Consider the following 26011-nt stretch of genomic DNA (forward strand, 5'->3'; position numbering starts at 1 on the left):
GTAGTGGCGCTACAGTTGAAGGAAGGGTTAAGCATTTACTTTAATGGAAATTGTTTTACTACAGTAAAGTATGCAACTTATTTTAATAAAAGCTATTTTTCTTCATAAACAATGTAAACAACCGAGGAAAAAATCTTTCTTTTTAGAGTACTGTCTATAGAAACACCAAGCTATCTGCTTGCACACCTCCAAACACGTGCAAAATGTCAACTAATCAACTTCCGGGTAATTCCACTCAAACAATAGTACAAGTGGCGTGCTCACAAATAGGCGTTTCTGTTTTTGTTACAAGACTAGAAGAGATCTGTATTTTGCTATTGCAGTACATAATGTTATGTCCCTCCTTTCTATTTCCGCCACCGTCCGGAAGCTTGTCGATAGTCAGCTGTTTGTTGATATTGTCAGGCAGTGAAGTGGAAGCTAAGCTTGGGAGCCCTAGAGGCGGTGGGAGGGAGAGGGTAACTCGTTATTGTCTCAAGTTTCAGAAAACGTTTTTGCAGTATTGTGCCCCTGCAGAAACTTATGATACACCCTTTTCAGTTAATAAAATTTACTTTTAAAAGCGTACCATTCCCTTGCATACATAAACAAAATGACGATTCTGCCGAAGAAGAAGCAGTCGGCCGACTCAGATGAAGCTGAGCGGCGAAGTGGCCCAGACTCTCACTCGCATGCTCACTCTCATGCTCACCAACGGGCTGGAGCCCGACCACGGGCTTCGCCGCCACCCCGGTGGACTTTCCAAGTGTCGTCATCGTCGGCTGCGGTTGCAGTTGCAGGCCGTGAGGAACGACAGACGAGTACACGACCGCAACAGGCCTCTCCGCCACCCGTCTCTGTGGCAGTGGGGTCAGGGAGCAGTGTCGGTCCAGGTAGTGAGGGTGGCTGCTGCTCAGGACCCGGGCACACTAAACGTCGGCGGCAGGCTGTATCTGGAAGTGCTGTGGTGGTGGTAGGTGGGGTGACAGGAGGGGTCGGTGGTAACGGAGGCTGCAGTCCTGATCAAGAGGAAGGAGCTGGTTGTAACAGCGAGGACGAGTATGAGACTGCAGCTACAACTGATTCTTTGGACCCAGCAACTGCTGAACAGGTGACAGACTCAGTTAATTTTTACATGGATTTGTGAACTGCTAAGCTATTTGGAGAAGCATGCATTTTTGCATTACTTGCAAGGTTCTAATTAACTGTTTCTGACAGCTGATGTTACGGTCTTTACCTGTCTAGTTGCTTGTTGATCTGATTTCCCATGTTTGGTCCATATCACCATGTACCGGCCTTGGACGTGTCTGTTAGTTGATATTTTGTAATTCTGTGCCCCCCCCCCCCCAACACTTTCATGTTGTAGATAGTTTTGTTAGGTTAAATGATAATGGCACTACCTCTCTCATATAACCCATTCTAGAGTGGGTTTAATCTGTATGTATTTATCCCACTCATTAATTTGTCTACCGTCAGCACCCAGGTAATGATTGAAGAGAATCTGTCTTCACGTATTTTTGTTTGCATTTGCATATTTTATTTATCCAGGATCAGAACGCTGTCCTGTTTGGTAAAAAGTTGCCTTTTAAGAAACAGAAGTTACGTAGGTGCATTTTATTAAATGGATAACTGCTGTTTTATGACTTATTTTGAATGCTTGCTGTATATGCTAGGTATTTCCATACTAATTGTCATTAAGTCGCATAGTATATATATATAACCGTTTTATCTGTTGTAAGCTTCTTAAAGTGTAAACATTAATAGCTAGTAGTAACAAGTTATATGATAGTTGTAATTTTATTAAACTTCCAGATTAACAGTGGTTTTAATGTTAATGGAAACCTGGTAAATGAAGCATTACTGTGTTTTAGTTCTGTAATATTGAAACATATGTAAACACACATGAGTGAAATGACCTGATTTAGGGTAGAAGAACAGACTATATGGACAAGTTTTAATGGCTTTTTTATTATATATAAAATTACTCATAATTCTGGACAGTCAGATTATGCATCAGGCTTTAGATTGTAAGAAGTTAATTACTTTTTCTGTAAACAGTGTAATTTTGAATTACTTGTGGCAGGTCACTGGAACGGAGTCGAATCTGGTCATTACTGTTCGGATGGGAAGATAATGCTTACAAGCGTATAAACATCTTCAAAAGTTTGTGAGGTGTGTCTGATGGTGTCTGGATTTTTTTGTGTTGAGAGGGAGGCACTTTTTCTTGGATGATGTCTTCTCGGCTGTGATCTCACTCAAGTGATATTGGCAACAGGGGTTACTGGTGTGAATAATTGTGTAGAGCTCTTGTTGGTCTAAGTCTGTAGCATTTATGTGGTGCCTGCAAATTCAATTCTATTTAAATGATGTTGCAGTTAAGAATACACATTTTTTTTATTTATTTATTTATTTTGACTGACATTTGAATACTGTGAAAGTCCCACTGGGTAGGTGCTATTTTCATTGCAGGCCCAGGGAGAAAAGCTCCAAAGTATTACAAAAACATTTCAAGAAAAATAATTTCACAAGCTTAAAAAAAATCTACATTTTAAATAATTATACCATATTAGACATAATGTGACAGCACTGGTTAAAAATAGATAAGCTTGTATGACAATTTAATATTTAGAGAAACTGTAGCCAGTGGATCCAGTTTGTACATTAAGCATTTTATCACGTATATATATATATATATATATATATATATATATATATATATATTTATCACATATATATATATACAATCTGAGATGTTAAATATCGATTGCATTACTCTGTTGCTGAGCTTTTTCCAAAGTTCAGGTTCATATCTGCAGTTGTTAAAGCCAAATAGTAAAAAGTGCAATTCAAACCTTAGTTACATGTGAAGTTAGGGTATAGTGTGCTTGTGATTTTTTATTTGTAGATTTTTCAGAGGTCCACAGAGAAGCAGATGTGTGTGTTTTTATGGATTATTGATTAAGCTGTTTCTGAAGCGATAGTGGCCTTCCCAAAGTCGAGGTTAATGTTGGGTGCATACCTCTCAGCTCATGAAATCTGGATAAAGCCAGAAATGGGAGGACAAAGTCCCAGAAATGGAGACAAATTTAAAAAAATGCTCCTAAAAACTTGAGAGTTGCTAGAATAACACTTTTTGAATTATGTATTTTCTGAAGGATGTGAAGTTTGAAACTCAAATGTCTGTCATTATTTACTGTGTAGTGACTTCAATAATTTGCTAGAAAACCACACATTTTATGAGGAACAGACCAAAATATGAGGTGAAAATCTGGACAGTTGAGAGGTTTGTGTGTGTGTGTTTTACTTTCTATTATGAAAAGTTTTTGTATCACTTAACAAGATTGTGTGTACTTTGAAAAGTATTTATTGGCGTAGTACAGCGTGTATGTAACATCTCATATTTATTTGAATTTTTTTAATCTAGGATGATCCTTAAAGAATAAGTGACCTGTAGAAGATGATCATTTCATGGTTTTCTTATTTTTATTGAAATGTTACATTTGATAGGGAACATTTTCAGGTTTAATGAGAGAAAAGCCTTCTGCAGGAATCTGCACAGAAAACTAATTTGGATGCAGTCATACTTCATGCCCTAAACGTGACAAATAGGATAGTAGAGACATTACCCTTAGAACTACCCGTAACAAGAAAAAACTAAACCTAGACAGCTACCAAGCTGAGCTCAAAGCTTGCAGCTGGTCACCCCTAAAATACTTGCCTCTTGACGAAGCGGTGTCATACTTTAACTCCAAATTCTTGACCACCATGCCCCCTCTCGTACAGTTATAATTAGGAACAAACCAGCTCCTTTGCTCTCCAAAGAGACCCGGCACAAAATGCTACAGAGAAATAAGATTTGGGTCCAAATGGAGAATTGCAAATGACCCTACTGACCATCAAAACTATAAAGAGCTTAGAAATGCTACAAAGAAACTAATAATTCTTGAGGAAAAAAAAAACTATTACCATAAACTCCAAAAAACCCAACAGAAAAATCCACAAAAATTCTGGTCAGGTATTAACAGGCTACTCCATCCAGGGCACTCAAAAACCTCTACCCCCTCTAACTTGACTCAAAACTCTCCTATCCAAATTGCAGATAAATTTAACAATTTTTTTCTCTGAAACTGTTTAAATCTTTAGCAAATACCTTATCCCCAGCTAGTGCCACTGTAGCGCACACATTAGCCAATAACCCCCCTGCATTGAATCTACAACCATTTCCAACTTCACTAATCCATATGCTTCTTCATCAACTGAAACCTTGTGCACCATCAGCTGACCTCCTCCCAGCCGAATATCTCCAAACGGCAGCTGGCATACTAGCCTACTCTATTTCCAGCTTAATAAACAGAACCATTACTGAAAGTTCCATCCCTTCCCTCTGGAAAGTCTCCCATATAATTCCATTGCATAAGGGTGGTAACTCAACCGAAGTGTCTAACTTTCGACCTATAGCCCTACTCTCTCCTTTAGCTAAAATCATGGAGAAATGTATCCACCGGCAACTACTTGATCATCTTCTCCAAAACAATCTACTGGCTGACTGCCAGCATGGCTTTAGGCCATTCCACAGTACTACAACTGCACTCTCATCCTTCTCTGACTACTGTATTAATAAAAATCGTAATAACAATTTGCTTTCCTCTTTAAAGCCTTTGATATGGTGAATCATCAATTAATGTTAGATAAACTACAATCTCTTTCCTTAGATACTCAGGCACTCAAATGGTTTAAGTCCTATCTAGGTAACAGACAACAGGCAGTCCTCTGCGACAATAACGTATACACTCAATTCCCAATCACTCTGTGTGTCCCACAAGGCTCTATTCTGGGACCTCTCCTCTTTTCTATCTTTATTAATGATCTAAAAACTACCCTTCCACAAACCAGCTGCATACAATATGCCGACGACTCCACATTAATCTGTGCCGCAGCCTCTTCGGCTGAACTCCAGTCCAGTACCCAAAAAGTACTTAACCTTAGTTGAAAATTGGGTCCATCAACACGGTCTCCTCCTCAACCCCAAAAAAAAAAACTATTACTGTTCACTCCCACACAGAAGTCTACCCGTATCAATTTCACAGTTGCATCTAATAACAGCACTGTAATAGCACCCGACACAACCACCAAACGCTTAGGTGTAACAATTGACCATAATCTTAACTATGACACTTACATAAACTTAACCATCAAAGCAGTTAATAGAAAACTTGGTTTCCTCTATAGGCTTAAACCCTTTCTTACACCCTCTGTCAGAACTACTATTGCACAAATACATCTAATCTCCACCCTACTCTTCGCCTCCCCCATTTATACCAACCTATCCAGAATTAATCTAAACAAACTGGCAACCTCCTATAATAATATCGGGTCTATATTGCATAATCGAAAGAGCTAAATATCAAAACTACTTACGTTGACACATAAACAGCGAACCGTATAAAAAGCGAACAACATTAACATTGAAAAACATAACATCGAAAAAGCATAGTTGGCCAAAGCACGTACATTAGTGACGTAATACACCATCTATAGCAGGACACACCTACACTAGTTATTGACGATAACTGTACTTGATATTCACATCATACGTTACACTTTTACAAAGGAACCCTGTATCAAATAATCTGTATTTATATATAGTAAAGACACGTAGTAAACTTTTACAACACACTCATTACTGGAAGTGATAAAAGCAGGAGTGATGCGGAAGAAAAATGTGTGTATGGCAGTCCGTATCTTTAACAATGGCTACATATACGCTGACAGCTCCTGGTGTGATAGGTAATGGTTGCCTCACAGTAAAATCTCAAAAAAACAAGGACATTTTGGTAGTGGATGGTTACTTATATAATCTAGAAAAGGTGATGAAATCTAGGAAATACTGGTGCTGCTTGCGTGCTGTAGCTATGTTATTGAAAGTGTAATGTACTTTGTATGCAAGTCGTAGTTACATGGAACGACTACACTTTATATTGATTGCTTACATGCCACTGCATGGGTTTAGTATGTTACACTTATTCACGCTTTTCTGTAATGTTGTTATTTTAATTATTTCCGTTTGTGTCAAGAGTTGTATAACATTCATGGGTGAAATCACAGTATAAGGAAGGGTAGTGTGTTTTACTTCACTTTAGGAACGTTATTATTCACCTACGGTGCGAGGTATATTTACGTTGTGTACATCACACCAGGTTGATGCTGTTGGCCAAACAAAATTTTTCGATGTTTTCAGTTTCGCTATTTATAATGTTCGCTATAATTAGCGGTCGATGTATATGTGTCGACGTAAGTAGATTCGATATTTAGCTCTGTCGATGATGCAATATAGACCCAATAATATCACCAGATTTGCCACTGGCTCCCCTTTTCCGAACCCACCATTGCCAAAATCTGAAACAGCTAGGATGGCTGGAATTTGAAAATCAGGTGGTTCTTCAATTTACGATCACTCACAAGGTCCTGTACCATCCCACTAATACCCCTGTACTCTAACCTTATTACTCCTTATAAAAATCTTAAACTCTACGTTCTGCTAACAGGTTACTAGTAGCTACCCACAAATCCAATAACTGCCTTTTTACTAACTTTGTTGGAAACACTTGGAATAAGCTTCCAAAGAATCTAACTTCCCTTACATCTACACCACTTTTCAAGAACCAAGTAAGAGCCTTCCTTAAATCTCAATGGTTATGTGCATGCACTAAACCAGATTGATACCCTTTCCTGTTGCTAAACTACCTCTAAACCAACTTCAGCAATTATATTTGTTTTATATTTCCTTCTCTATATGTTAATGAAGCATTATAATTTCTGTAGCTTAATTTCGTCTTTTTCTATTCCTTCCTCAACTAGCCCTGTAGACATTACATGTTATCCCAATAACTGTTACTATTTATGTGCATAACAGGTTTGATAGATACTAGCTATTTGTTTCACTTTCTCTCTGTCTGATATACTGCTCTAAATCTGCTATATCTGTCTTCTATAGTTACTTTAACTGCTCTTAATCTCTCTACACCTATTCCAATATAATTATTTCTTTTTCTCTTTTTTCTGCTGTCACCTACTAGCTTAAACTAAACGTATGGTAAAGTGTTTTTTTTTTTTTCTTGTTTTTACATATTAATGTACTTTCGTAATGTATCTCATTAAGTAGATACATACTATCTTTATTTCACTTTGTATAATCCTGTTTGGAGCTTTTCTCCCCGGGCCTCTACTGAAAATGGACATATATTCAGATAGTCTAGCCCGGTCAACAAATGTAAAAATAAATAAATAAAAAATAAATAGAGCAGATGAAGTAAGATAGGGAAAGGTGCAGTTACTGAATGCAGAATTGTTTGTTTCTTCAAAAGTACCATATGTTAAGGTGAACGTATTTATGGAAAGTAGCAGATTTCTCTGTTCAGATTTTTTGCATATCTTTCTGTATTATAATGTATGAATATAGTTATGGTGTCTGTAGAATAAAATTTATAAGGATTGGCTGCAAGATCAATAAATGGTATGAATGAGCTTATCAAGAGTTGCAATTTTTCTACCAAAATATGTTGAGTAATGCCTAAAACTTGTATTACATTATAATGTATTATTTTTTGAGAAGTATTTAAACTGGCTTTGAGGTAATCAAGAAAGCTTCAGAAATGTTATATGAAGGAATTATGAGCACACTGTGATTTTAGTATTACTTTAATATGTTTACTGCAGAATTGTCCATATACAGTTTACATCTATTGCCACTTTGAGAACTTTGGGAAGTTCACTAGTAGCTGGTCAAGACTAGGTATATCTATAGTATAGCATTTTATTTATTTTTTGACAAGTTCAGTGCTGTATTGAGTTTTTGAAAGAAAAGAAGCCAAAGAATGAACAAGTTTTTAGTTTGAACATTTTCTGGTCGTCAGATGTATTCAAGACACTGGGAAGAGGCTGTTGAAGGCGCCAACACCGTTGTTCAGTGTTCTAAATAAAACTCTTGTGTGTGTTTTTGTGTATTTGAGTGATTTGTGCATTTGAATGATAACTAGAAGTCATTTTTTTTCCTGGCTAGCTCTCTGAGGGTACAGTTTGTGCCTGGGTTGAGGAGTTTTCCATTAGGTTCATAGGGTGGTACTAGGCTATTTGGCCCTAGGGCCTGTACAAGCCTAGCCATAACAATTCCCTGGCTATTTCTTCCCACAATATTTACTTCCCCAGCTTTTGATGATTCTCTTGTGTAGAAAGATATGATTTGTTTTATGTTTTTCACTCATAATAGTAAGTCACAATTCTCAGGGCTGGTTGTAGTGGTGCATTTACTCTGAAGCTAGTGGGATGAAGCAGACTAGTTGGTAGTTTTTTTGATTCTTGCAAGAACTGTGTCAGTTGCTCAGGTGTTTTGTGGTTACTGACGTGTAACAAGATAGAAACATTTTTTCAGATGAGTGGTACTTGAAATGATTGTGGAGTTATCAGTGAGGGAAACAGCCAAGTTAAAAAAAATAAAGTTGAAGGAAGTGAGTACTGTACTAGAAAAATGGGCATGTAAAACAGTAATGCACAACATTTTTTTTTCTATTTCTTTCTGAGAGTCTATACAAAGATTACTTGCCTTTGTTTCATGTGAGATTTAAATAAGTAGGAATGTCTGCAGCTTGCATTTGGGCTTGTTTCAGTAATGGCCAGTGCATATTAGACTTTAGTACAGTCCAGATGAAAACAAAATGTTTAGCGATGTGCAGTGTGAGTTGTAAATGCACATTTAATGCTGCTTTTTGTTATAGATACTTGCCTTTAAAATACTTTTGGTAATTGAGCATGATTTCCAAAAAATGTTGGCCATGTGTGATCAGAAGCAACATGGTTCTCCTTGCTGTGGTGCTTGATGGAGCTAGCAAGGTAGGATTGTTGTGCCCATCCCAGGAGAGGGCAGACCATTGCAGGCTGCACATTCTCAGAGGAGCATGATGCAGATGCATCATGGGTGGCAGGTGTTTGGTTCGCCAAGTCAACAGCACAAGGATGGTCTTCATCACCATTACTAGAAAGCATAAATCAACAAAGGGAAGGCCTTGTGAGCCTCTGCAGTGACTCGGACTGTATATTTTTTCTGTTCGTGGGGTGGGTTTAGGGCCTTTGTAAGTTGCCATACAGCCATGATGCTGCAAGAGCACAAAGAACCCTTGTGGCTATTTGAATAAAGGCACCTCTTGTTGGCCCTTGCTTGTGTACTTCCTGAGGATCCCCAGTGCGTAGGAGTGAATTGGCTGAAGTCCACTAAGGAAGGATTTGATACCCAGCAGACATGAGGGATGTGGAAATTAGTTGTGCTTGTTCATATACTACTAGTCCACATATTGTAAATCTGACTCTATACGTGACCTACATATGCATATATACACATACATGTGTGTGTGTGTATATAGATCTACGTGTGTGTAATTATACGTTAAGTATGTTTTTATTTATGTATGTGGGTATATTTATGTGTGTGTGTGTGTGTATGTGGATATATACATATATATATATATATATATATGTATGTGTATGTATATATATATATATATATATATATATATATATATATATGATATAGACGTGCACATATATATATATATATATATATATATATATATATATATATACACACACACATACAAAACTATATTTAGAGAGAGACGGGAGAAAGATGATCCCACAATTAATTAGTGTCTTGATGAGTGGGCTTTAAAGCTTTAAAATCGCGTATTTCATGGTGGGATGAATACCCACTTAATTGTAATAAAGAAAACCATTATTATTTTGTCATGTATTATATAAATATGATTTGTATCTTAAAAATAATTTCTGCTGAATCTGTCCCCAACCGCTACTATGAAAATGGCTAGGTAACTTGCCAATACCATATGATTACATTTTATGAATCTTTTCTACATTAAGAAGTTAAGAATCTTATACACATGTTTCACATGCATATCTTGCCTTGCATTTTGTATAACATTTTTCTTTTCTCACTGCACTGTCACTGGACGTATTAATCATGCCCTGTCTGTATTCTATCTTACAATTATGTTCTGGGTTTTGTTGTGTACTCATTATGTACATAATATCGTTGATTGAAGGACAATGATGCATTTTCTGCTCTTTGAGCTTGTGCTGTGGCAGAAAAGGGTCAGTAGACAGTTCAGTTATCCAGTGAACAAGTAATACATAAACCATAGTAAATAGTTATTCAGTTTAACATTACATAGATTTCTCAAGTCCTGCCTTCCCTGAAATATCACTGTTGCTGAACATTATTCTGTATATATTTTTCCCACAGATTTTATTTATTTCTGTGTAGTTTGTTCCTTCCCTTTTCTGTAGGCCTTCCTTCCAGTTCTTGTATCGCCTTTGTAATGTTCAATAATTCTGTTACAGCTGGTTTTGTTTTTGATTTTCGTTTTGTAGTAATTGCTTTTTTGATGTCCAACAGCATTAAACCTGGTAGGGCTTTACTGAGTCTAAGGCAGTTCAGATTCTGTATCCCAGCTCAAAAGAATCACTTCCTTAGTTCAGATAATTTGCTCCCCCAATGTTTCTGTCAAAGTACCCTGTAGGGAATTTCTACAATTTTATCAACTCATTGCATTCCCTGGTTCCCTCTCTTTCCCGATTTACCTCCTGCAGTTTCTGTCTACCTGTGGAAAAATTTGTTCAAGTCTACTTTGGGTGTAAAAGTATCTATGTAAACACTACATGCAAAAATCCTAAAATCTTCTAGATTTTTTTTTTCATTCTTGGGAGCCGTACAAATATGTTCTCATTGCTTCTATGTATTTGCTTTGATGAGTGGGATTTTGAGAAGACCTTCAAAAGCTAGAAAACGTTTTCATTTTGGTAGATGCATGCAGAGAAGAATAATAAGAAAAAAGATACCCTTTATGGAAATGGGGTAGCTCCCACAATAGGAGACTCCACAAGACTACAGAAACAGGGTCTAGAAATTGCTGTGCATACTGGAAACCTAGAAGGTACGCTTTACCAGAACTTTTAGTTCTACATGCTTAAAAAGTTGTTACTGTTGGATTTGGTAAGATCTAGTTTCATGCTTGTGTTTTTTTTTGTCAAAATGGTATTGAGCAGATGAGTTAAGTAGCACATAGGTTCAGCAAGATTTGGAGCAGTATAGATAATTTAAAACATTTGAATTGTATGTTAACCTGTAAGGGTAATGGCAAAGGCAGTAGCTCTGCTGCAAGTATCCATTACTATCATTGTGCTGCAGCTATTAGCATTGCACGAGTACTGCTTTCTTTCTGCAGTACAGCTATTATGTTAATTTCGTGCAGTGTTAACATCTTACATGTTGTGGTTAAATATTGTTTGGAAAATAACTAAGCAAAAAAAGTCATACAGGATTTTTAGTTGCAGGTATTTGGGGTGTCCAAGTGTGTGAAGAAACATTGAGACATTTTAACAACTGATAATGCCGTGGGTCAGTTTGTGTGGTCAGTGCCTACAAGTCGTATCTAAAAAAAAAAAAAAGACTGCAGGAGTACAGTTTAGTGCCAGTTTGCAATATACAGTAAAGTGCCAATAAAAAATGAAAGGCACATACCTGTCAATTAATAAAACTTGTTTTATACATCACACTTTGTGAAAGGCTTACAGTTTACAGTGTTTCTGTGTGGTGTATTACAATTTTATGCAGTACTTTACTGCATATTAATTTCTGTTTTGTATAATTGTTGTACTACCTTTCTCATCAAATGCGAGCTCCCTCTTGTAACCTTACATTCCAGCTGAAACACACATCATCTAAACACAAACTACAATAAATCAAATTTGCAGATGTGTTTGTTTTGCAGAACCTCAAACTCATCACTACCAACTTCTGCAGTAGTAACGTGTTACCTTTCAAGTGACAGTCGCATATCTACAAACTGCTAAAACTGGGACAGTGTTCCCTCTAAAACTAAATTGCACATCAATCAGTCTAATTACACACTTGGAGCTTGCAAAAAATATAGCATTACCCTCAGTAGACTTAGTATTAAAGCCTTCACAAGTGAATTAGCCTTTTGTAGGCTAGACCTAGCTTATTTGGAATAGGTTACCTGCAGAAGTGAGGCAGCAGGAGACACTTCAGTTGTTTAGAAACAAAGTAAAAGAACAACCTAGTGATTAACATCCTGCAAGAAGGTCTTCCGCAGACTGACTGGTGCGAAAGTCATAAACTTAATGCAAAAAAAATGTTTTAAGACCACAATCTCCTTCGGTAAGGTGATGTTCCTGCAAACTATCACATCAAATAGCATTACCCTAAGCATGCAGTCAGGGGTGAAAGATCTGGGCACACAGGTCGATGGCAGCCTTACCTTCGGTCACCATGTCTCCATAGTGGTAAAAGGGTATTTTATATTGCTTATCTCATAAGTAAGGACATTGCTTCCAGGAAAAAAAAGAGGTTATAACCCCCTGTACTCTTCCCTCATCAGGCCAGTAGTAAAGTACAGTGCTTCCTTTGGTATGCTCCTTTCCAAACACCTGCAGCAATTGGAGAGACCACAAAGGATCCTTGCAAAGAAAATTCAGGGTCTTCAGGATCTGTGTTGTGCAGACAGACTGAAATCATTGTCACCTTACTGTTATACAGACTGCTCAGTTGCAACCAGTATCTTGCATATAGTGCAATCTTTGACCCAGCTTTATTGGAAATGCTACACATTCGCAATTCAAATTGCACACAGGTCTCTTGCTTAAAGGACCTTAACCTGGTATGTGACATCAGCAGAACTTGCTGGGGAGAGAGATTTGTTTCACAGAAGTTGCCCCACCTTTGGAACAAGCTTCCTGTTCATGTTAAACAAAGCCCCCGGTTTGGCCCTTTTTAAGCGTAATTTGGACAATTGAATGCATAACTAGAGATCCACCCCATGTGTTCCACCTGTGTCCCTCTTGGACAGAGGTAATAGGTGCTGATTTTTAGTGTCTGCTTGAACCAAGCACCTTTGGGAACATGGGTTGAACTTGGCTAGGCTTGTAAGGGCCCTGGGCTGTCGTATGATCCTATTAGCTATGGGTCTTTTTGCTATGTGCAGTATGCACAGATGGCATGAGACAGTAACATTTTCTTTGGTTCAGTAAGTTTCAAAAGGTATATCTTGAGTACATTATTACCAGCTGTGAGGAAGCTGTATGTTTCTTGAGATCTTTGCAGTGTACATCTCACATGTGATATTATTCTGCCCCCCCCCCAAAAAAAAAATGTTCATTCTACTGCTTTCTTGTCAGTCACTGTTCACTTGTGTGTGTAGACACAATCATATATAGGGATGATTTATTTTTTTAATGGGTTAGCACAGTTATCCAGAATAGAACCCAGGCCCGACTTCTGTGCCTCTACAGTCAGGGATATTCCAGTGCAGTAGCAGTATACAGTTTGCAGCAGGGCAACACTTTTCTTTCACTTTTATGAATAGAACGCAAATGAAATATTCATTGCCCCATAATGTAGTTGACATTGCAGTGTGTAATTAGCTGTGCTGACAAGTACTCCAGTTTAAGATATTCTGAGGCACATACTTGCAGGTTCATAAGTAAGAACTAATCTAACTGCCCTTGTGGGCCATTTTAAGCCTAGGCAATTTCCCTTTTTGTGTTCAAAATAACTTCTCCCATTTGGTCATAGATTGGCCTTACCACATCACATGGTCGATAATTATATATTACCCCAATGAGAAGAAATAGGATCATAGCAAAGATAATGACAGGACCCATGCATGAGATAAAGCATCTATCCTTTAGTAGTGCAGGGGGGGCAGTCCTGGGGTAAATGTTCTTTTTCCCATCCATAGATTTAAGTTGTGGTTTAAAATGGGCGGAATTAACTTTGTTTTATGTGGATGGGGTGTCTGTTCCACAGCAGTGGTATCCTCTGAGAAATATACCTGTCCTTTCAAACAGTTTTGTTGAAGATGAAGAAAAGGGTTAGATCCCCAGACCGAGTATGTCTGATGCCATTTGATTTGCTGGTGTGTAGTAAATACATTGGTAATGGGTCGGAGGATCTCTCGTATACCTGGCACAGGTCACCTCTTCTCAGTCTGTAGGATACAGAGTATAGTGACATATCGTTTAGGCCTTGTATCCTTTTAGTAAGATATTTCTGTGGATTTTCATTTGTCTGGACTGGTGCATGCCAAAGGTGGCATTATTTTCAATGACTGGCCTAATGAGGACTGAGTAAAAAGGGACAATGACATCTCTAGATCTAGACACAATTCCTTTGTTTATAAGCTGTGCAGTATAGAATAACAACAGTAGACATGTTGGTCAAAAGTTAGGTAACTGTCCACATACATTCTCAAATTATGAACAATTGAGTCAACTGTTAGGGGTGTATTGTCAGCAGTTTCTTGGGGTCGATGACTTCCCAAAGGTTTATTTATTTTTTTTTTTTTGCATTTAGTTTCAGACCATGATTTTGACACCAGTTATTTGAGACAAACCTTCCTGCAAGAAGGCCACGTTATTTGGTGATTCAATGATTTTTTTTTTCTAGCTTGCATTCATCTGCAAACTTAGCCAGAGATCTTTGGTATTGGCTTTTACTTCAGAAGAGTAGATGCCAAGCAGGAAATGTTTCAGCACACATCTCTGGGGGGACACCACTGGTGATGAAACCAATCAGTGAACCAGTTGACAATCCAGAGGGTTGACATAAGGAGTCTCTTGGATTGTTTAGCCTTTCTTCTCTGCGTTTCCCAAGGATTTAATGCTGCCCCTACAACTTCTTTAAAAACCAAAATATGCACTTGGCAAGTTGCTGGTAAGCAAACATTTAAAAAAAACAATGACAGGGGGTTTCCAAAAAGAAATGGTGACCCCCCCCCCGAACAAAGGCTAGTCTAATAAGCCTGAATGACCATTTACAAAACTCCCCTCCCCTTTACTACCCTGAAAAACCCTTAATCCTTTCAGAAAGTCTGAACCTCCGTTCTCTTTTTGACAACTGATTGTTTCTGTCTGCTGTGTTCTGAATGTAATCCAGCAAGATTATTGATGGCAGTGGGAACTTGTCCCTCCTTTTTGAGGGATTTCCTGTCATTCGTCAGACCAAACTCCTCTTTTCTCTCTCTGTTGTTCAATCTTTTTTTGGTTAGGAGACCGTTTTTACTCACGACTAGTTTTGGTGCCATAGATGATACAGGCATGCTAAGTATTCATGATGACTTGCCAAAGGAAATTTCAGTAAGAATATTCCAAAGCTATGAAGTTTACAGAACCTTAAAGCATATGTTTTTTTTTAGGAAGCAAGACCCACTAGTGCCACCACCCCCTTTGGAAGATGACCCCAAACTTCTGTACCATCTCCATTTTTATATAACTGTTGAGGAAAAGTGCAGACTTCATTATTGCTGAAAATTGATTTTCACCAAAATTATGATATTGTTGCTCTTGTTTATCTTAAGCTTTCAAAACTTGGCTTTTAAAGTTTCATTGTACTGACTTAAAGTATGACTTCTTTCTTTGTAAAAATATTAAGATAAATGCAGTGCTAGTTGAAGCATAGTGTCACCTTTGTCAGAGGGTGACTTAAATAGTAGATTTTTAATGAAATAAGCATTTGTTTAAAAAGAAAACTGTTTATAGTTATTTTATATGGACAGTATTAGATGCTGGTGTTTAAAAAATACTATTCGGTAGGAATATGAAAATGGAAGGTCAACTAAAGTTTAATTACTTTTAAGAAGAGCGCCTTTACAGTATAATTTTGTAGTGATCACTGGTAGGAGCAGATGAGAGGAAAATGCGTTTGAAGTTATCAGTTTATATAAGGGGCAGGGTGACTGGGCTACAAGGCACAATGCAGCACGGGCAAAGTGGCTAAGGAGGGTGATTTGACACCGCAGTCTGTCCCCCAACCTCCTCCCCCCAGGAAATCCTGGACTAATTTTCCTTGCCAGTAGTTGTAGCTCTTCTGCAATTCACAACCAGTTATGTTTGACCTCAAAGAAGAAAATTTAATTCTGTATCATAATCTAGGACTTCTGAAGCTCCAAGAAAAAAAAAAAATTAAATTGTAGTAGTTCTTCAATAAAATATGGTTAAAAAAACATAATTATGAAAATACAAAGAACGATATACAGGGGTATTTATAAAGGAAAACATAATTATGAAAATGCAAAGAAAGATATACAGGAGTATTCATAAAGTAAAACATAATTATAAAAATACAAAGAAAGATATACAGGGGTAGTTATGAAAATACAAAGAAAGATATACAGGGGTATTCATGAAGGTTACCACTAAGTGTACACTTTGTTGTAACCTTTATGAATTCAAGAACATTTTACCACAGTGCTTTTGCTGTATGTTCATTCATGAATGAATGAATCACCCCCTTCATAGTTGCACAGTATTCTGTTCTGACAGCACCATCAAGAAAATCCAGTTGGCTATATCTGTTTAAAGCTCTGCAAAAATACAATTTCTCTCCAAACTTTATAGGATTAATTAAAAAACTGTAAGAAAAGTCCATAACCCATGTAAAGATTGGATCTTATCTATCTAGCCCATTCAAAATATTAAGAGGGGCTAAAAAGGGGTGCCCCCTCTCCCCATTACTCTTTGCCCTGGCTGTTGAGCCTCTTGCAAATTGTTAGAAATGATGACAACGTTAAAGAATATAAAGTGTCAAACAAATTATCCCCCAAGATGCAGCTTTTTGCTGATGACCTATTAATAACTTCTAATGACATTGAAAATTCAAGAGATGACATTACATAATCTAGACTTCTTTGCAAACATCTCTAATCTAAAATTCAATCACACCAAAACTCTGGCACTTTTAGTGAAAAATATTACTATGAAACTGAGATCAAAAAGAGACAAACTGGAAGGGCATGCATATTAAATATCTAGGTGTCATTATTGAATCCAATTATAAAAAATCACTGTAGTCTAATTGACAGTTGGAGCAGACTCCTCTTCACATTTGAAGACAGACTAACTGTAATCAAAATGATACTGTTACCTAAAATCTTATTAATTGGCCAAGCTTTAATAATTCCCTCCACCTGTCAAAATTAAACAGAAAATTAACTTATTACTCAACTTCCTTTGATATCCCCAAAAAATCAAGAATTTCTCTTCTCTGGCACACCACAAGCTGGAATGAAGGAAGTGTAGGGTTTCCAAATATTGATTTTTTTTTTATATATTTAAACTCCACATTTATTAAAATAGTGTTGCTTTGAAATAATACTTGTACAGTATATTGGAAATCAATACATTACTTCTTAATAGCAAATGGACATTGCTTGAACAAAAATGCAAACATCTTTTTCTGGATTTTATAAATATACATTCAAAGTAAAAGGTCAAAACATGTTCTTGCACCTCTTATAAACCAAATATTGCTGCTGTTTAAAAAGCTTGTTTTCTAATCAATTAAGAATTTATTAATAATTTTCTATTGCCTATACAAATGAATGTTTGATATCTTTTGATACTCAGAAAATGTTAGAATTTAAGAAGGGTGACCTATTGGAATCAGTTTCTCTCCGCTAATAAAATAAGTTCTGCAGATTCTTTGATCAGCAGATATAGTTAGCAAAATTGCAATTGGCTGGACATCCAAACCTGTAAGGATGTTATACATACTAAGCTCACACCCTCATTAGAGGCAATTACAATAGGAGTAACTTAAAATCTTGGATTTTATCTCCACAAGTATTAATAGCTCACCCAAGAACACTTAATACATGTTTATAAAATTCTCAAATTATTTTAGCAAAACCGATGTTTCTTTTTGGAATTATTCAAGGGAAGTTAATAAACAAGTATACTCAGAAAAAGATAAAAAAAAAAAAACTTTGTTTACAGTCAGTGAAGGAATCCACCTTTTCCCTGTTCTGGCCTTTATACACATGGACATTTTTATGTAGATTTTTTTTTGCCCCACATAGACTAGCAATAATTTACAAAAAAGATGAAATGAAATGCTGGAGATGTGGATACCCTGATGCTAACTGGGTACATATGGTTGTTAATTGCAAAATAATTCCCCCATTTTGGTTGGACTTTAAATATCTTTGTAAAGCTCTATGGAATGACAACTGTATAATTTCTGACTCCCTTATCCTTCTCAGTGTACCTGTTCTTGAAGTTATTCTTAAAACCAAACATTTTTACTATGGTCTATCCTCTCTATAACAAGGAAAATTGTTACTAAAAAATGGAAATCCCAGTCTACTCCTGTTTATTCATCTTGTGAAATACATTTGAAAGAATGAGATTGCTACTATAAAAGCAAGGACTAACAGCATAACTCACCATTTAATTGGTTGTACAAAATTGTCTAATCTGTTCGAGAAATATTAAGTTGTTCTATGTATATTGCCTTTTTTAATTGTTATATATATTGTGTATAGTTTTTTTTTTTCTTGTTACTATTTTAAGTTACTGTGTTATAAAATGAATAAAAATGTTTTGGGGAAAAAAGAATGAATTAAAAGAAGAAAATACAGATAATTAGTACTTTCAAGGAGGAGGATTTGGTCCTAATTAAGTGTTTTAAGATCACATCTGCTATTCCAAAGTGTATGTCTATGGAGGCATACAGACTATGCCATCTTGCTTTTCATGTTAACAAAAAATGTATCTACTAGCCTACTGAATGTCACGTGAAATGCAGTTCAGTTGAAATGCATTAATATAGCAATAACCCACGCCTGGGTGTGGGTAATGCTAAATTTACCCACGGTTGGCGTGGTTTGGTCCCGAGGGCGAAGCCCGAGGGACCAAACAAAGCCAACCGTGGGTAAATTTAGCATTACCCACCCAGAAGTGAGTTATTGCTATTATCATGACATTATTTAAGAAAAGAAACTATTACTTTTCTTAAATAATGGCATAGTATAATGCCTGTTTACTGCCCTTCCGCAGATGTCTTGGCATCCGCGGCAGTTCTGATGTACTGCGCCTGCGCAGTACATCAGAGTTGAGCAAAGCAACGGAGAAAGCAAGATCTCCGTTGCTTTTTATGTCTCGCTATGTTAAATGAGTTTAACATAGCGAGACAGTTTTAAAATAAGCAACGGACATCTCCGTTGCTTATTTTAAACTGTCTCGCTATGTTAAACTTATTTAACATAGCGAGATAAAAAGCAACGGAGATCTTGCTTTCTCGTTGTTTAAACACTGCCTCGCTATGTTAAATGGGTTTAACATGGCGAGACAGCTTTAAAATAAGCAACGGAGATGTCCGTTGCTTATTTTAAACTGTCTCGCTATGTTAAACCCATTTAACATAGCGAACAGTGTTTAAAGAGTTATACTAATGGAAAAAGTCCGGGCGACGGACCTTTTCCATTAGTATAACTTCGATTTACAACGGGCACGCTGGCCAATCAGCGTGCACGTTTTGGGGGGATCATGGTATAATATAGCAATAACCCACGCCTGGGTGTGGGTAATGCTGGATTTACCCACGGTTGGTGTGGTTTGGTCACGAGGGCGAAGCCCGAGTGACCAAACAAAGATAACTCTGAGTAAATCCAGCATTACCCACACCCAGAAGTAGGTTATTGCTATTATACAGTGACATTATTTAAGAAAAAAAAATACGTTTCTTAAATAATGGCATTGTATAATGCATCCTTGCAGCTGTCTAGTATTCTGTGGCAGTTCTGATGTACTGCGTATGCTTACGCAGTACATCAGAGCTGTCGGCAAAAGCATCAGAGAAAGCAAGATCTCCGTTGCTTTTTACAAACTGTCTCGCTATGTTAAAGGAGTTTAACATAGCGAGACATCTTTAAAAAAAGCAACGGAGATAGGAAGATCACCGTTGTTGTGTCTTTCGGCTTTTCCCGGTTAGGGGTCGCCACAGTGCAACTCCAGTTCGCTAATGATTGGCAGTTGATTTTTACGTGCTGAGTTGCCAGCCCTAATGCACAACCTTCAACGAAGGTAGGCCCATTCACACGTCTCCACGCAGAAAACACTCTAGCTGAGAGTCAAACCGGTCAGCGTCTTGCTGTGAGGTGACAAAGCTACCGCAGCACCACACCGTTAAAATCTGTCTCGCTATGTTAAACCCATTTAACATAGCGAGACATCTTTAAAAAAAAAAGCAATGGAAATAGGAAGATCACAGTTACTTTTTTTTAAAGCTGTCTCACTATTTTAAACTCGTTTAACTTAGCAAGACGGTGTGTAAAAAGCAACGGAGATCTTGCGTTCTCCGTTGCTTTAAAAAAAAGTTATACTAATGGAAAACGTCTGTGTGACCGGACCTTTTTCCATTAGTATAACTTTGATTTACAGCGTGCACGCTGACCAATCAGTGTCCACATTTTAGAATATTAATGGGGGGGTTGTTGTATAATAGATGTTTAATGGTACTGATTAACTTTTATGAGTGTTAATCACAAAGGAAAAAAACAAAAGGGGCAAAAACCTCGAAGTACAATTCACAGTAATTTTTAAAACCTGTTTTAATGGGGAACAGACTCTCATAGCTTCATATTATTCACCTCTTCTTTACAGTCCTTGCACCTCATGGTAAGTGACTTCCCTCAAAGTCCCCCAGCAAATCTCCTTTGAGGGGAAAAGGAGCATCAGCTGTTTTGCTCATTATTGCCACCTGCCCATTATGCATACTATCTACTCATTTACAACCAGGGCATCCCAGTACAGTACCATACCAACAGCTACAGAGAAATTTTTTAATGCTTTTATGACATCAGTTTCTTTTTCTGAGGAGAAAACTATCTTGTGTAACTTGATTGCATCTGTGTTTCAAGTGGCTACTCACTGTTTGAAATATGCGTTTGATTCTGCTAATGCCACTTCTATGGCTTCTACCACATCAACTGTTATGAGGAAGTTTGCTTGATTGCATGTTATGAGGAAGTTTGTTTGATTGCATCTTAGAACCTTTCAGGAGATGTCAAAAATGAAATTTGAAATTCTCGCTTGGGTAGAGAATTAGTGTTTATGGACTGTCTGCTGTGGAGATTCTTAAAATGTATGAGAGAGGTAAACTGGATTTTTTGGATTTTTAGCCTGCCTTCCTTCCTTCCTTCCTTCTCTAAGTTTAAGGGTTTAATGCTACCCCTACAACTTCTTTAAAAATCAAAATCATGGAAATAAGGGTAGAGCATGGCTAGGCTTGTAAAGACCCTGGGGCTATTAGCCTAGTAACCTATAAAATAAACTGAGCATGTTGCTGGTAAGTTTCTTCTTCTTCTTTCGGCTGCTCCCATTAGGGGTCACCACAGCGGATCATCTGTGTCCATTTCTTCTTGTTCTCTGTATCTTGTTTGGTCACACCAACCACCTGCATGTCCTCTCACCACATCCATCACTACCACAGTCCTAGCCTTTACCTGCCTTCGGGCATGCCTTCCCCCTCTTCTCCTCCTTCAGCCAAAGGTAACCCAGTTTCCGCCAGCAGCACCCTGTTAGCCAACAGTACTGGTGGCGGCCGTTATTAACCCAGGCCTCGACCAATACTGTTGTCCGCATGTATGATTTGGCAAAATATTACGCCGGATGCCCTTCCTGACGCAACCCTCCCCATTTATCTGGGCTTGGGACCGGCACAAATAAATGCACTGGCTTGTGCATCCCCAGTGGCTGGGTTAGCATGTTGCTGGTAAGCAAACATTTAAAAAGCAATGACAAACGGGTTCCAAAAACGAAAGCGGGAACCTTCTCCCAGAACAATCTGGCAAACCCTTAATCGTTCCAGAAAGTTTAAACCTTCATTTTTCTTTTAGGCAGTTGATAGTTCCTGGCTGTTGGGTTTTGAATGTAATCCATCTGTGAGAGTCTATCGCTTCTTTTTGGGGGGATTTCCCTTCATTCTCCAGACAAAACTCTTTTCCATCTTGTCATTCAGCTTCTGTTCACTTGGGGGTGATGGAAGCGCTCCCTCCTCCTCAGTTAGGATAAGGGTTTTACTCAGGAATATTTCTGGTATCACAGAAAGAAGATTATTGGAGACAAGTTATGGATCTTTCCCTTGTGAACCTGTTTGTGAAGGTACCCAAGTCCAACAAGTTATCCCTTCACTACCTGTTGCACTTTATTCCCCATTTGAGTTTTCTGGCAACCTTAAGTTTAAACAACACTTATCACATTCCTGTAGATCCAGATTTCATATGGTTTAAGGTTTTAACACACTGCCCCTTCCTGTGTATTACTTGTACACATGCTTCTGTAAAAATGAAGTTGCAAGGAATATTTTGTGCCACACAGCAGTGTTTCAGTAATAATATGCATTGTAACTAGAACACAGAGCATCCAGAATGCTGCAATATTTTAATCTCTTTATGTAGAGTAGGAGCATTTTCATGCGGGATATGATACAATTTAGTGTTTCATTAGTACCGAATATAGATACGATTATAAAAAAAAAATACTTTGAGGAAAAATGTTTCCCCTTCTCCCTTCCTTCATAGACTTGTAACAACAGTTTTGAATGTTCTAAATGATTAATTTCTGTATCTTCATAGAATTTAAATTTTTCATGTTATTGAGAAAATTTCAGACATTCTTCTATTTCCAGTATTAGCCCCATTTTGACTCTTTGTATAAACATTTGTTAAAATTGCCATTTGCTGGAGTATTGGAGACTGCATGGTCTCAACACGGAACAAACAATTATTTATTGCAAAGACTCGATACAATGCTCTTCATCTGAACTGAAGTTTAACGTTTCCAGAGTGCTGTTAGTCAAAAATGGATTTTGGATGTCATTCCACAGTCAGTGCAGTTAAGAGTTTAGTCTTTTTTTTTTTTTATAGTTGCTATGATCTGTAACTTGATGGTTTAAGATATTGGAGGTTCATGGGAGGGGAAGAATCACTTGACACAGCGGGATTTCAGTGGGCCTAAAAAAGTTTGAGTGACCTTGAGCTATCACTGTTGTAGCAAGCACAGTTGCTGTTTCAGAGGTTTTAGTAAATTGGTGGTGTCTTCAAAAGTTCCATATCAAAAAAGCTCAATGAATTACATTTTGTTCGAGTTATACCTAGACAGACCAAAAAATATTTTAATAGGAATGTTAAAGCAACACACACAGATACAAATTAACATATGAATTTCGCTAAAAAAAGTGCTGAGTGCTAAAGGGAAAATAAGGGACTGTTTGGATAATATGCTTGAGTTAAAAAGGTTGCTGTTAAGGAAATCTTGTAACATCCACAAAGCATGAAAGGTTCTTTTTGGGCAACAGAAAGTAAGAGTATTGCCAAGATTAGTGAGCCTATATCTATAAATGTGAGGAGAAGATATGGATCATAAATTCATTTAATTCTTTATTAATGTGGAAGGAAAAAGAGCAAGAGTTGAGTGGGAGACGTTTCTCCTCACAGTAAAGGAAGAGTGTAGGATTGTAGATGCAGGCACTTAATGAGAATAATCATTACTAAATACTGTATTTAAAAAGTAGCAGAAAAGAGAATGAGAACTAAGCCAATGCGGGAATGGAGAAAGAAGCATTTTTACCAGTAGAGATGTCTGCAAGTAGGGGCACAGAAAATAGACAAGATTGGGGTGGAATTTATTAGACAAACCGGCAAAGGAACCATGGTATTGGGAGCAAATAACCTGGGAAGTAAGTCATAGAAGTGGAATGATACTAAGCAGAAGCTTGGACTTTGGGTTGGATACTGACTTCCTTACCAGGGATTGGTACAACTATTAACACAGAGGTGGTGATAAGGAAGTGTTGGATGAAAGACCTATGCAGATTGAGTTTCCAGTTGAATCTAGAACAAAGTTTAGTATGGTAGTTAAGTACATAACTTTCATTTTTTTAAGTACGAACTTTGTGTAGCATCTTTGGTTTCGTAAGTGCAGTAGCTTGCCTGACCTTGTCTATAATGCTGAAACTTCAGCAATACACAACTTTGAACTGCATTGGATTCAGCTTGATTGCAGACATTTAAAGTGTAGACTGCTATATAGTATTGGTTGCACGTCACTTTTAAATATATGTTCACACATCAGAAAATGTAGGACTTTTGTGCATGTAGATGTAATTGGTAGATGGTTCTGCCACCCAGAAACTGAATTTGGCTTTTGTGTGGGCCATTAAGCTGCTCCTGTCAGGCCCTACATGATGGGACATAGTTTGTATTTGTGAAATTCTTAGCTTTGCTGGTGTGAAATTGCTAGCTTTGCTGATGTGAACAGCACCAAACGTGATCCCCCACGATGTCACTGGAGATGTAATCTGTTACATTGCAGTCTTTCACAAATGTGTGCAGTGTGTAATGCATATGTATTCAATATATATGCACTGTATGTATATGTAATTGCAAATGTCTTTTTTTTTTTTTTTAAGGAGTATCTTTATGGGGAGAACTTTTAGGTATACATTGAACATATGCACATCAGAGTACTTGACTTTCTGAGGCCAGTTTATAAATATGTTATATCGGTGCACACATGGTGTGCTTGTAGGGGTTGTATGTGCCCAAATGAATGTGCATTATCCTCAAGGTTACTATATTTTAGCTTAAAGAAATGTTTCTGAAATATATCAGTCAATGCCAAATTTATCCTATGGAAAAATGAAGTATATTAAACAGAGTGGGACTGTTAACTGCATCTTGATGTGCATACTTTACCTTGAAAACAAAATGAACTAATCACAATTACCATTTTTTGCTGTGACGTGTTCGGACAGATTACAAAAGGTCAGCATGTACAGGCAAACATTACACATACCAGTGGGATTGTGAATTGTCCACCAAGTATGCGTGCAAAAAAAAATGGTAAAGTCAGTTTTTAGTCTACATTATTAGGCACAGAGTATGTAAGATGCAGTCTGTAGCTTTATAGTACACAAAGCTTTTATGTGTATGTTACAGTAAACCTAACACCTTTCACATTGCCTGCTTTAAGTAATGGAAGCAAACATCAAGCAGTTGACTACCTGGATTCCACATTATGAATGATATCCATGTATGTAGTGAGGGCAGACTGCTGTTATTGTGTTGCTAGGGTGGTATAATCATCATTCCAGTCCATTTTGAAGTCCTGGATTGGCTGGGGGAAATTAAAAAGGGTTACATTTATGCTAGTGTTAAGATTTAAGTAGTTGTAAAGGATGGAATGAAGTGAGGGGGCTCTTGCACTTGCATTGTCTGAACTGTTTAGGGCTTATGGTTTAGTCACACATACTGGCAGTGATTTGAATATAGATTTGAAAAAGGTGAAGCAGTCCGTTTATGGTACTGGCAAATGGTCTTGTTAAATAGTAAGATAAAAATACAGAATTTAGATTGATAAAAGGAGTCCGTTATTTGCCCACAGTCGGTCTTATCTTCTTGACAAAAGTCAAAAATGTCAGGGTGTCATTGTTTCCTTTAAAAAAAATTGAGGTGAAGCTTTTCTGGCTCTTTGACCTTATTGACTGTAAAATAGATAATGATTTCTAAAACATCTGATTTTTCTCCACTTTTTTGAATGTAGTGCACTACTGTTTTGGCAAAGGCTTCACAGAAGTGCTTTTGGTGTACTTGTCTCACTGTTGCAACAATCTCTGCCTGTTCTCTTCTGCAGAGCTTAAAGTATGCTACTGCTGGCTTCAGTGTTTTTTTACGTCTGCAAAGTTTACTTTAGGTATAAAAATACGTATGTAAACAATTGCATTCAAAAATCCTAAGGCTTCTGGACTTTGTCTAACAGAGAGAAAGTCGGATTTTTCCATTGTTCCTTTGTAAATTGCCTTTCGGTTTTCTCTTCCTAATTTGATCTAACGCCATGTGATTGATTTTTTTTCCAGGTATGATGCAGTATTTTTATGTCTTACTAATTATTCTTTTTAAATACAGATTCTGTTCTGGATTTCACTAAAAACTCTTGGAGTTCGTCTTTCATTTAGTAATCCACTATCCCTTACTGTTTATACTAACAATCTCATTTTCTAACTTGCAATCCAGAGTTCTGCTTGGCATCTATTCAGTGTATTACTTTTCCCTCCCAAGTTATTTGCTCCTAATGCCTTGTTTCCTTAGCTAATTTCCTCCAGTAAGTT

General features: G+C 37.3%; 1 protein-coding gene across 4 annotated transcripts in view; it reads left to right on the forward strand.

Annotated features, from left to right (window-relative positions):
• Positions 1 to 388: 388 nt before the first annotated feature.
• OTUD5 (OTU deubiquitinase 5) overlaps positions 389 to 26011 on the forward strand; it is a 1783333-nt gene continuing 1757710 nt past the window's right edge. For all 4 annotated transcript variants that reach the window (XM_044080259.1, XM_044080261.1, XM_044080260.1 and 1 more), the window contains exon 1: positions 389 to 1090. In XM_044080259.1, the coding sequence (XP_043936194.1) occupies positions 593 to 1090 (498 nt within the window). In that variant the 5' untranslated portion in view covers positions 389 to 592. The remainder of the gene's footprint in view (positions 1091 to 26011) is intronic.

The sequence above is a fragment of the Protopterus annectens genome, chromosome 8.part0 (assembly GCF_019279795.1).
Source record: "Protopterus annectens isolate FY-2018-M chromosome 8.part0, PAN1.0, whole genome shotgun sequence".
NCBI classification, from domain to species: Eukaryota; Metazoa; Chordata; order Ceratodontiformes; family Protopteridae; genus Protopterus; species Protopterus annectens.